This window comes from Onychomys torridus, chromosome 11, assembly GCF_903995425.1.
Source record: "Onychomys torridus chromosome 11, mOncTor1.1, whole genome shotgun sequence".
NCBI lineage: Eukaryota > Metazoa > Chordata > Mammalia > Rodentia > Cricetidae > Onychomys > Onychomys torridus.
The window spans coordinates 17,184,725-17,196,939 of record NC_050453.1 but is presented as its reverse complement, the minus strand read 5'-3'; the positions used below and the strand labels follow the sequence as shown (position 1 = coordinate 17,196,939).

Sequence of the window (12,215 nt, the reverse complement as noted above, 5' to 3'; positions counted from 1 at the left end):
AAAATTTCCTTTAAAAGACCTTCTTAGGTGGTAAAGTTGCAAACAATATAGCCTAAATTGAATGTGAGTTCACATAAAACTATATTTTCTTATGACAATGGGACCTCCTCCCACAAATACCTATATATTCCCTTCAAACGTTCTTTTTACGTTTATATATACATGTGTTTCCCTTGACTGTAAGCAGCTGGATGGACAGTCATTAATGCTGCTGTCACACACACACACACACACACACACACACACACACACACACACACCCTATGCTAATATACAAAGGGAGGCACTCTGCTTCCTCAGCTCAGCTCCCAGATGCACAGAGCAAGTTGTCCTGTGTGATGCAGCGGTCACACACCAGTTGAGAGCACGGACATGGGTGTAGTGGGTAGCCATCCCAGCCTTGGCCTGGAAGTTCCAACCCCCACTGAGGCTTCGGTAATGGTCACGCCCACAAGGTGGGGCAGAGGAGGAAGCGGAAGACCCAGGATCGAGAGGAGGGCTCTCTCGCTTGGTTCTGGGACGCTAGACGCAGGAGGTAGACCGAGCAGAGTTCTCCAGAGAACACCACCAGACTGTGCCATACCTTTGCCAGACCCTACAACCTATCCCTTCATTTGTAAGTTACCCCACAAAATAAACCTCCCTTTTAACTACGTGGAGTGGCCTTAATAATTTCACCAATATCTGGTGCCCAACGTGGGGCACGAACCCACGACCCTGAGATTAAGAGTCTCATGCTCTACCGGCTGAGCTAGCCGGGCTGAAGTTAATTCTGTAGTATCAGGAATAAATTCACATGGGTATCATTTTGAGCAAGGAGAACAGTATTGGAAGCTCTGTGCACACCTGGTTTGGCCTTGTAACTCAGGTCCTCATCAGGAAGCAGGAAGTGAGAGAAGGAAGAGTGTGAAAATCACAGCTGCCATTCAGGATCGCCTACCATGTTAAAATCAGCTGAGTGGTTAACTTTATTAGTTAACCAAAGATGAAAGGAAGTAATCCCTGAAGGATACTGGGCCACATGAAATTCCTAAAGACAGCCAAAGAGGTCCAGTGCCTCCTACTGTGTGCCTGATGTTTGTTGGTTGGTAACGCACAGTGTGGGGTAATGGTACTGGAATCTGACCCCTTTCTTGAGCATATCATAGTCTTACTGGGGAAGCAGAGCTAACCTGTGAGATAGACCAATAGGAGACATTAGAAAAAGAACTATCAGAAGATCAATGCAGGCTCAAACTAGCCTGGAAAGCTTGGCCCGGGGAGGCTGACAGAGAAAATAGCTTCCTTGAGAAGGTAGATTTATTGTTTGCTTTTGTTTTGAGACAGGGTTGCCTTCCGTTCTGTAACCCAGGTGAATCCATGGTTACTGTGTATCCCAGGCCAGCATTAAACTCAAGGCAATTCTCCTGCTGCTGCCTCCTAGATGGGATTACAGATGGGAACCACCATGCTTTGCTTCAGAAGGTAGGGTGAGCCACTGAGGGCAGGCATAAGAAGATCTTATATGTTATAGTCCCTCACATATCATAGGTATCAACATATGAGTTCCAACAAATGAGCTATGAATGAACAAACAGGCAGCTGGATGAAGACTGTTAAGTCAGTTTGTGGGAAATGGATAAAGCAATAGGAACAAAATCTGGAAGAAAGGCAGCCAGGCACATGGAAGAAGGTGAGCTCAGCCAGCCTGTGAGTCCTGTTGACCAACAATGGGGAAGGGATGGAGGTGGATTGGGGCTCAATTGTAGAGGCCTGCTTCTGAGTTCGGGTCATCCTCTGGGTGGGGGAGAGTTGGACCGAGTCACCCAGTTCAGCACTGCTGTGGGAAAGTGATTCTGGTGCTGGTTGGTTTGTAGGTAAGAAAGGATCAACTAGTGAGATGAGCGGGGAGTCCCCTTCAGCATTCCCAGGTCCCCTGTACGGGCCTGGCTTGGCGTAGGGAGTAGAGAAAGGGGTTGTCGCAGCAGGACTCTATCACAGGGCCTTGGGCCATGGTGACTAACAGAGCAGGAACAAAATGGGGGATGAGTATAAAAAGTAACACCAAGACTTTGCCCTGGACCACGATGTCAATGGTAGCAATGCTGCTGACTGAAACAGTGAAGTCAGGGACTGGCTGCCCTGTGTGTAGGGACAACATGGCCGTGAGGTTCACAGGATGGTGCTTTATGAGAATTTCCAGGAAGGCATACTTAGAGAGTTCTTGTACTTCCAGGACAACTGTTGGATATCCTAATAGACAGAGCCTATGTCAGTTCTTTTCAGAGAAGAATATAAATGGTTTCAGTTATTTATTCCATATTGTATGAGCCAGTATATTTGATAGGTACGTATAAGATGCACCATGCTGTCTTAATGTGTCATTATTATTGGATGTAATATATCCTCCTTCTATGTGCAGTTGCACCTGCCTAGTCCAGTACAATAGTTTCTTACGAGGTGATTCTTATAGAGACAGGGTTTCTCTGTGCAGCCCTGGCTGTCCTAGAACTCACTCTGTAGACCAGGCTGGCCTTGAACTCACAGATGTACCTGCGTCTGCTTTCTGAGTGCCTGGATTCAAGGCCTGCACCACCAGGCCTGGCTAAGAAGTGATATTTTGGTTCTGAAAATTCCAAATTGTTTTGAAGTATATCCAAGTTTGGGAACTATAAAGTTACTTCCACAATCTTTTCATGGTATCCACAGAGCAGCCAACACATCTTTAAGTTTAAGAATGTACATTCTACATGCCCAGGAAATTGTAAGACAAACACTGTAAACCATACTGAATCAAGTACCTACAAGACAGAGTCCATGTGTGTCCAGGATGTATATTGTATCAGATGGTATTTAGCATCAGGGAAGATCTCAAGTCTTTTTTTTTTTTTTTAAACAAATACATGTTGCTATGTGTCAGATGTTCGTGCAAGCGCTATTTGAATAATAACACATTTAATCCTTATCCCAAGCCCGTGGGTAGAGAGTATTACCATCATCTGTATTGTGTAGAGTGGGAAGAGAGGTTAAGCAACCTGCCCAAGGTCATAAAGCTAATAAGAGGGCAAGAGTTTGAATCTGTGAAGCTTTTCCTGCTATCTTAAATCAAATACTGTACAGCTCTTTCCCTGCCCAGTGTGGCGGTGACTGCTGTGAGCAAGGCTTAGTCTAAGCAGTACAGTGGAGTGCTCCAGCCAAGGTTGGTACTCTGGCCTTCAGACTCAGTCCCCACTCACTTGCAGGGCCCAAGAGAGAGAAGTGTGTTGCAGTTAACAAAGCTGAAAGGAATTGGAGAGTTGAGAAGCATTTTGACATCAGATATGGGGATGCAGAGTTGGAGTTTGCCCGACTGGTTTTCAGACTTGCTTTGCTCCAGTATTTCCTCACTATGCTTTCTCCCCTATGTTTTGGAGTGGTAATGTATCCTGTGCCATTATTTGTTTGAAGTATGTGATCTGGGTTTTTCACTTTGATTCTATAGGGGATTACAATGAAGAGATTTCATGAATCTCAAAGAGACTTTGAACTTTGAAACATTGTTGAGACTGTGATAGACTATGGGGATTTTTGAAGTTGGACTAAATGTATTTTGCATTCTGATATTGTTACAAGCTTATGGAGTTCAGGGAGTGGAATATGGTAGTTTGAATGTAATTGGCCCCCATAAGCTCATAGGGAGTGGTACTATTAGGATGTGTGGCTTGTTGGAGGAAGCGTGTCAGTGTAGGGGTGGGCTTTAAGGTCTCATATATGTTTAAGCCACACCCACTGTTTCAGTTCACTTCCTGTTGCCTGTGGATCAAAGGTGTAGAATTCTCAGCTCCTTCTCCAGTGCCATGTCTGTCTGCATAACATCATGTCCCACCATAATGATAATGGACTGAACCTCTGAATTGTAAGCCACCCAATTAAATGTTATTTCCTTTATAAGAGAGTTGCTATGGTCATGATGTCTCTTCACAGCGATAGAAACTTTAACTAAGACAGTAACCCTCCTCAAGCCTTGGTTTGCATAAGACTTTTCCCCTAAAGGTCTAGCGTGATAGCCTGGATGCCCTGTATTTAAATTATCATTAGGACATAGTTCTGTCTTAAATAGTTTCTGTCCTGCCCTGGTGAAGCCAGTTTCTAAGATAGCTCTCAGTTGTTCCCTGAGTGTAATTAAAGCCCAGATTTTCTCTCCAGCTTTTGATTTCATCTTACATCAACACCAGCCCAAACTGAAACACGGGGGAGTTTTAGGCTGATTGATGAGTGGCATCTCTGGTGGGTTAAGCCAGTGTGATTGAGACAGACCTGATGTAGTAGTGGGTAAGTGTCTGGTCCCTCTCTTCAGCAATAGCTAACATTTAATCTCTCTCCATCGTTTCACCAAACACAATAAGTAGATTCACTTATAAGACTTTAGCTTCAAGCAAATATTTTTGCAATTTCAATAATTTTAATTTAAGTGAATAAACAACTTTGTTCATGGTGTTTTATCTGCTCCTGCTGTTTTGACTGAAATAATGTATCCTATAGGTACCAGCAGGGTAGTAAATCTGCAGCCTTGCAGGGTGTATGGCAGCATGCCTTTTGAACCTCTGGATTCTGGTGTGTTGGCTGTGCAGACAGCTCCAGTGGAGAAAAAACTAAAACAGCTGGGACCTGTGGACTCCATGGTGATGAAGCTGGCTAGTGGAGAGAGGAAAACCTCCTGACTATAAATGATGATCTCTCTTCTTGTCTCTCCAGGTGAGCCCTTTTCTCAAGAGGAAATGGAAGAAATGTTGTCTGCTGCAATTGATCCTGACTCAAATTCCATCAATTACAGGGACTACATCACAATGATGGTGATAGATGAAAATTAAACGCTCCAAAGACTTAATTTCTTTGTTCTTCTTTTAAGACAACTGTAAAGACTTAATTTCTAATTGAAAGGATAGTTTGAAAATTGCTTGTCCTAATTAATTTCACACTTTAGCTTATTATTTCCATATTTAGTACCTTATGCCATAATTGTTTGAAGGAATTTTGTTTTCTAGAGATGACCAATTGACAACATAAATTTGTTTAATATGACTAGATTTATGGAATGACAAGTTGATTATTTACAAGGAACTGTAAAATACTTTAACGCTAAGTGTATTATTGCTTATTTTCCATAATTAGGCCAATGTTACCTTGAAATTAATTAAACAGAAAATGAAGATTGATCATAACACCCTAAGATTTGGCATAGGAAGCTCTTGTGGGGCAGAACAGCCCCAGCCTGGACACGGACAACAGTGTGGTGCTGGCTGCTTTTTAGAGCAGCCTAGACGCTGCTGAACGAGGAGACAGAGCAACTGGAATAACCACTAATAATTGATTTCTCGTGAATGCCAATTACAAATCTCATTTGAGAGTCTAATAGCTTCGTGTAAAATTGAAATGCGCTCATCTAGCATGTTGCCATTTATGGAACAGCTAAAGGAAGTGAGATAATTGAAGCTAGAGAAAGGAGGACTGAATGAAAACTGGAAATGGCAATTCCTTTTGTGCTCTTTAGAATCCTCACCTGTTCAGAATATCTGTCATGCGAATATTGTCCTGAGTACTGAGTGTATTCAGCCTGTTGTTACCAGAATGGACTGACTCCATAAGAAAGAGGTTCATTTAGCTCACAGTTAGAGATGTCAAGGTCCAGGCAACACTGTGTATGCTGAGTGAGGGCCACTCTTGCATGCACCTCGCCAAGGTGCAGCTAGCCAGACAGGAGCACATGGTGGAGCAATCGCAGAGAGGCTGGGAGGGGAGTCGGGCTTTCTCCTTCTATAGTGGTCCTCTCACGAGAATTACTTTCTAGGCTGGGGAGGTGGCTCAGTGGGTAAAAGCATTTGCTGAGTATGAAGATAGATTGGATTCTAATTAGTCAGAGTCACAGTTTAGTGAGGGAGACTTGCAAGTCAATCAGCAACCAGACATTCAGAGAGCAAATACTGCACAAGGGAAGCAGTTGACTCAGTCTGGTAGGGTGAGGGTGTTTCTAGTGGACAGTCTAAAACAGGTAACACGGGACTTACTGACTTCATAGTTCGTAATTCTGAAAAAGCCATTCTTTGGGTAGTTTACTTCAGAGACAGAGCGTGTCAGCAGGGGAGCATCAGATCAAAACCCTAGAGGTGTCATGAAACCCAAGAATCTGGGAATTGAAAGTCTGGTTTATAGATATTTGGGACCTGATGAGAGATGAAAAGGTCAGAGTGGGAGACAGGAATTGTGTCCTAAGAGATAATGGGCTAATTGGGGTTAAGGTTTCAGTGTTTGAATGTGAATTTGATTCTGAACATCACAGAGAAAGTAGTTGGAGTTGTAAATAGCCTGAGAAACAACTTGAAGTGTGATGAGGAGAGCAGCTGGCAGGCTGGTTGGCAGGGTTGAGGGACTTGGGAAAGTCAAGCACAAAGCCCAGTTTCTGGCTTGAATACTTTGTAAATAATGGTAGCAGCCATTCAGATAAGACACCCAAGGAGCAGGCTAATGAGCTTGGCTGTGGTTATCTCTGGCTTAAGGAGCTTGTAGAACATAGAAAAATCAATGGGACAAATAAGGGGACATCTGCTAGAGACATGGGCTTTGGAGTTGTCAGCACATAGTGTCCAGGAAAGAGAAGATGATCAAGGACAGAACCGGGGGAGATAGTGAGTTTGGGTGGCAGAATGGGAGCTTGTAGAGCATGGGAAGAAGCTTGAGAGGAGGGGAAGCCACGGCAGGAGAGACTCTTGAGACCAGAACCAAGCCGGATGTGGTGGGATATGAAGTAATTGATGATGGGGAGACATCCTTCCGTTTCAGCACCAGCACATTCACTGAGAACCTCTCTCAGGGCAGACTTGCCAAGTGGCAGGTAGTAAAGTCCAGTGGCTCCAGGAATAAACAGATGTAGAGAGGAGAGAGAAGGAAGAGGGGGTTTGGAGGATATAAACTGTGCAGGTATCCTGCATGTTTGTATTTAGAAGGCTGAGATAAGGCAGAGAGTGCAGGACACTCAGGGTCCAGGGTCCAGGGCTGCAAAGGTCTTGACCTTGGTTATGGACATGAACTAATGTATGGAGCCTCTGTCCAGTGGCGTCTAGCTCTACTTTGTTTTGTTGTTGTGAAGATAGGGTCTTGCTGTGCTTACAGCTCATGGCTCTTCTGCTTCTTCCTCCCTCGTGCTAGGACTTCAGGCCTGGGCCTCCACACGGGGCTGTACTCTCTCTGTGAATGAGAAAGAAGAGGGTAGGTTACAGAGCTAGAGAGATGGTACACATTTGAGGTGTTCCGTGGGAAATGAGAGAGTTGGGGGGGTAGTCTACAAAAGAGTTTTCAAGAAGTCCTGGGGGGTTTGTCTAGTAACCCAGGCCCAGGAAAGTGTTGTTGAGTCAAGGTGGGTGAAATGCAAGGCCAGAAGGTCAAGACTGATGAGGAGTCAGCAGAAATGAGTGACAGTGATGGTCTGTAGGCTAGGGTGGGAGGGCAGTCCAGCCGGGACTCGGCTTGTGTGGAGGGCAGTAAGACTCTGAAGGGCAGCACCTGCTGTGTGGTCAGATGGCATGCCGTTCCTGGAAACAGTGTTCTGCTTGCGGTTTGACTTTCTGTATGGCTGTGGAGCATTGCTTTCCTCCACGCTGTTATAGTTAGTAATAGTACACAGTACTTGGACACCGCTGACTGTGTGCCAGGCACTGTTCTAAGTGCTGTATTTAGTTTACTGACTTAACCTTGGTGATGATCCAGTGAAGTGGGTACCGTGACTCCAGGGAGTGACAGAGGTCATGCAGCTGTAAGGGACTGTATTAACCAGCCTTTATAGGTCATGCTGTGGTGTCAAATCTTCACAACAAACGCCATTTTTTTTTTTTTGTTCATGTTTCATATTAGCTGGGACTCTGCTTTGTGTGTCTTATTTTTCTTTACTTCTTCCATAAGTAGATTGACTGTATGTCCCCATTTGCCCTGGGTGGACCCAGCCTGCATGTGCTGTCCCAGCACAATCATTGACATTTCTCCTTTTTACTCTTAGAATGCCTACATGAGGGGATGGGAGGAGAGAGGACAGGGGAATCTGTGGTTGACAAGTAGAATGAATAGAAAATCTCTTAATAAAAAAAGAAACGAATGCCTTCATGAAAATGATGACAGCCGGGCAGTGGTGGTGGCGGTGCATGCCTTTAATCCCAGCACTCGGGAGGCAGAGCCAGGCGGATCTCTGTGAGTTTGAGGCCAGCCTGGTCTACAGAGCGAGATCCAGGACAGGCTCCAAAACTACACAGAGGAAGCCTGTCTTGAAAAAACAAAAACAAAAACAAAAACAAACAAAACAAAAAAAACAAAACAAACAAATAAAAAAAAACAAACCAAAACCAAAAACCAAACAAACAAAATGGTGGTGACAATCACTCTTGGGGGCTGGGCAGATGGCTCAGTGGTAAAGGTGGTTGCTACACAAGTCTGGGGACCTGGTTTCAATACCCAGTCCCACATAAAAACCTGGGCACTTACTATCTTGGCAATGGGGAGGCATACAGAGGAAGATCTAGCCTATTGGTGAGCTCCAGATCCCCAAAGAGGCATGGTCTCAAAATTGAGTGACCCCTGGCCTACACATTCATGCACACACACATGCCTGCACACCCATACAATGTGACTATGTACACTAGTACATATGAATCGGGTCTGGAAAGTTATATGAATACAACAATGGTTGAGGTGGAAACTACCCCTTCCTTCAACAGTTTCACAAGACCAACTTTTCTAGAATCGCCTAAGGTTTGTTTAAGGCAAAATCCAAGTGGAAAATTGACATACCACTCACTTAACCATGAGTGTTGGGATCCCCACCTGCAGATGAAATGAGCCTCAAGCCTTTAGGTAAGGCAGGGGACTCAAGGAGGGGTGTGGTACCCCAGGAGTGTTTACAGCCAGGCCTTGTGATGGCAAAGACACACGACAGACATGAGACATACTCATCAAAGTTAAAGTCGGATCAGGGTGCAGGCTGGTGTACCATGCGATCACCAAGCTGGTGCAGGCTGGCGTACCATGCGATCACCAAGCTGGTGCAGGCTGGCGTACCATGCGATCACCAAGCTGGTGCAGGCTGGCGTACGATGCGATCACCATGCGATCACCAGCTGGTGCAGGCTGGTGTACCATGCGATCACCAAGCTGGTGCAGGCTGGCGTACCATGCGATCACCAAGCTGGTGCAGGCTGGCGTACCATGCGATCACCAAGCTGGTGCAGGCTGGCGTACCATGCGATCACCAAGCTGGTGCAGGCTGGTGTACCATGCAATCACCAAGCTGGTGCAGGCTGGTGTACCATGCGATCACCAAGCTGGTGCAGGCTGGCGTACCATGCGATCACCAAAGCTGGTGCAGGCTGGTGTACCATGCAATTACCAAAGCTGGTGCAGGCTGGTATAACATACAGTCACAAAGCTGGTGCAGGCTGATGAACCATGCAATCACCAAGCTGGTGCAAGCTGGTGTACCATTTATTCACAAACCTGGTGCAGGCTGGTGTACCATTCAGTCACAAAGCTGGTGCAGGCTGGTGTACCATTCAGTCACAAAGCTGGTGCAGGCTGGTGTACCATGCAATCACAAAGCTGGTGCAGGCTGGTGTACCATGCAATCACAAAGCTTGCACCAGTGCCTAACACATGAGGTGTGGACTTGTCTGGAGTACCCAAGATGGCTCTGAGTGTGTAACCCTGGCTACATCAAGTACATAGGTTGAGTGCTTTCCAGGATCTTGCTAGCCAAGAGACCCCTCATTCTCTCGGCTCAAGGATACACAGAAGGCAGCAAAGATGATTCCTTAGCGCCATGTCCCTGTCTCACTAGAGTGTTAGGAGTTCAGAAGGATGTTGCTCTCTGTACCCTGTCTCCGGGGCACCCTCTGGTTAGTAGTCGGGTTGGATTTTTTTTCACCACCATTTTCTCCCAGGGTCAACAAAGAATGCAACACACACCCCAAAGGAAGTTATGCTTTAGTCCTCTATTTGCCAAAGGAGCAGGGTTGCCGCTGTGCCACGGCCACGCCAGGGGCCACGTACCTTTGAGCTACACCACACTGAACACTTTCCTTTATACTGTGCGTGGGCATTTTCCGTATTAAGTCACCTCCTTGCCCAGCCTCTGATTTAAACCACCATGTTATTTTTCAGGCGAGAAGAGCACTGGACTCTGCAGAATGTTGACTTTTCTTAGGTCTTGTGGGTCCTCTGGCTTCTTCAGGGTACACCATCCCCTGTGGCCCTGCCTGTGGAGAGCTAGCCATATTCTCCCACTTGTAGGCAGAGGGTCTGTGAGCCTGGGGATCACACTCTGGTCCCACTTCGCCTGTGACTCATTCGAAGCTCTGCACCGCGGGTACCAGTGTTCACATGCCAGGTGCCCAAGAGAGAAAAAGGACTGTGTGGGATGGCAGGCTATTGGGAAGGTGACTGGTTGTCAAGGACAGGTCTATTTCCTGTGGACCAGAATGTTTTTAGCTCTTTCCTTTCTGCCTTTCTCCTTTCCTTTCTTTTTCCTAACTCTTCCACATAAGAAGGCACCTTTTATACAGACATTTCCTTGGAAATGATGATCATCATGCTACAGTGTAGATAGAACAGCCTCCTGGTTGTGTCCACTCAGACTCAGGCTCTCTCTAGTATTTCTAAAAGTGCTGCTGCCTGTCACTTGCTTCCAAAGGCCCCTGGGGGATGGGTGTTTTTTAGAAAGTGACTGTGTAGCCAAGGATGATCATATAGATTCTCAGAACAATCTCTGGAGGTGTGGCCCCAAAATCTCCTTGTGTAATGGATATGGGAATCTGGGGGAGAGGCTTAGGTACATTTAAGTGCCAGAACCTCTGCCCTGGGAAGTATTACATGGTGCAGAGGTGGGATTTGGGGTTGGACGCTGCCCTTAGAGAGCATGTAACTGGCACAGACGCTGATCCTGCTGAGCTTCGGCATCTTCACGTGGGAAGTGGAAAGAATTACTATATAGAGCTGGTGTGATGATGGATAACATAAAGCTGTAATGGATGGAGGCAGTTATTTATAGAAAACCAGCTAGGCAGGCAGGCAGGGGGTAGGGTGGAGATGGAGACCTGCCGCCTGGGTCCGGGCAGCCAGACTGTGGGAAAGCAGGGAGCTGACAAAATTCATCTGTGGGATGAGGGTGGTGCTGATGGAGAGACACTGAGAGGTTTGCTCTCACCACACTGTGAGTGATCAGCTGTTGTGTTTATGTGAAGGACTTGAAAATAGGAAGGTTTAGGAGACTCACCCCATATCCCCTTCCGCCTCCCTTCCATCCTCCCTCCCTCCCTCCCCCTTCTCCTTCCCTCCATTTTTGAATTGCTATCAGTCATAGCCCATTTCTAGCAGCATAGGTCATTCACCTGGTCTAGTGAGAAAAGACATGCATCTGGGGCTGGGGCCGGGGCTGGGGCTGGGGCTGGGGCTGGGGGTTAGCTCAGTGAGTGGAGTGCTTACCTAGCATACAAGTGGATTCCATCCCTAGCACTGCATAAGCCAGGCATGGTGGATCATGCTTCCGATCCCAGTACTTGGGATCGGGGGTGCTGGAAGATCAGAAGTTCATGGACATCTTTGGCTATGTAGTGAGTTTTGGTCCAGCCTGGGATGCAGGAGACCCTCCTAACTTAAGAGAATAAAAGCACATAAAATCAAGACATTATATGATTGTCTGGTCTAAATGTAAAATCTATCATGTTGTTTATTAGGTTTTCAACTAGTCAGTAAGAAATCTTGAAAAGATTTATTGCTATTTGTGAAATTTAAGTGTGGGTTAATATCATGTCACTATTTTGTAGCTCTAAAGCATGCTGAAGTTTGTTCTTGTGTTCCAAATGCTTAGGATTTGAATGTCTTGCTAGCTGTTGGAGCTACATTCCAGCTCTGGTTACCTGCTCAGGGCATGATGCTCACTTAGGCAAAGTTGTCCATGATCGTAGAGGCCAATCTGTTTCTGATAGTCTTCTTGGTCCAAGACTTAAATTTCTTTATCTGCTTACCAAATCTGACCATGCTATTATTGTTTAACCCTGTGTCATGGTTGGCAAAGAGCTCACAGGAGGAGATGTCTTAGCTCTGACCTCCTGGGCCACACTTGCAGCACACAGCACCACTTTCCTGGAGCTTGCTTGTGCTAACAGTATCAGTTTTGCCTTCCATTTACGTTGTGGGAGTCTTAAGCAGATTACAGATTTATG

At 46.0% G+C, this 12,215-nt stretch overlaps 1 protein-coding gene and 1 non-coding gene across 4 annotated transcripts in view; one reads left to right on the top strand and one right to left on the bottom strand.

Moving 5' to 3' along the window:
- The window catches only part of Efcab2 (EF-hand calcium binding domain 2), a 131,234-nt gene extending 126,388 nt beyond the window's left edge, over positions 1-4,846 (top strand). For all 3 annotated transcript variants that reach the window (XM_036202329.1, XM_036202330.1, XM_036202331.1), the window contains one exon: positions 4,714-4,846. In XM_036202329.1, coding sequence (XP_036058222.1) covers positions 4,714-4,829 — 116 coding nt within the window. In that variant the 3' untranslated portion in view covers positions 4,830-4,846. The remainder of the gene's footprint in view (positions 1-4,713) is intronic.
- Positions 689-761, bottom strand: Trnak-cuu. The gene has a single exon. It is a non-coding gene; the product is annotated as a tRNA-Lys (tRNA).
- Positions 4,847-12,215: the final 7,369 nt, after the last annotated feature.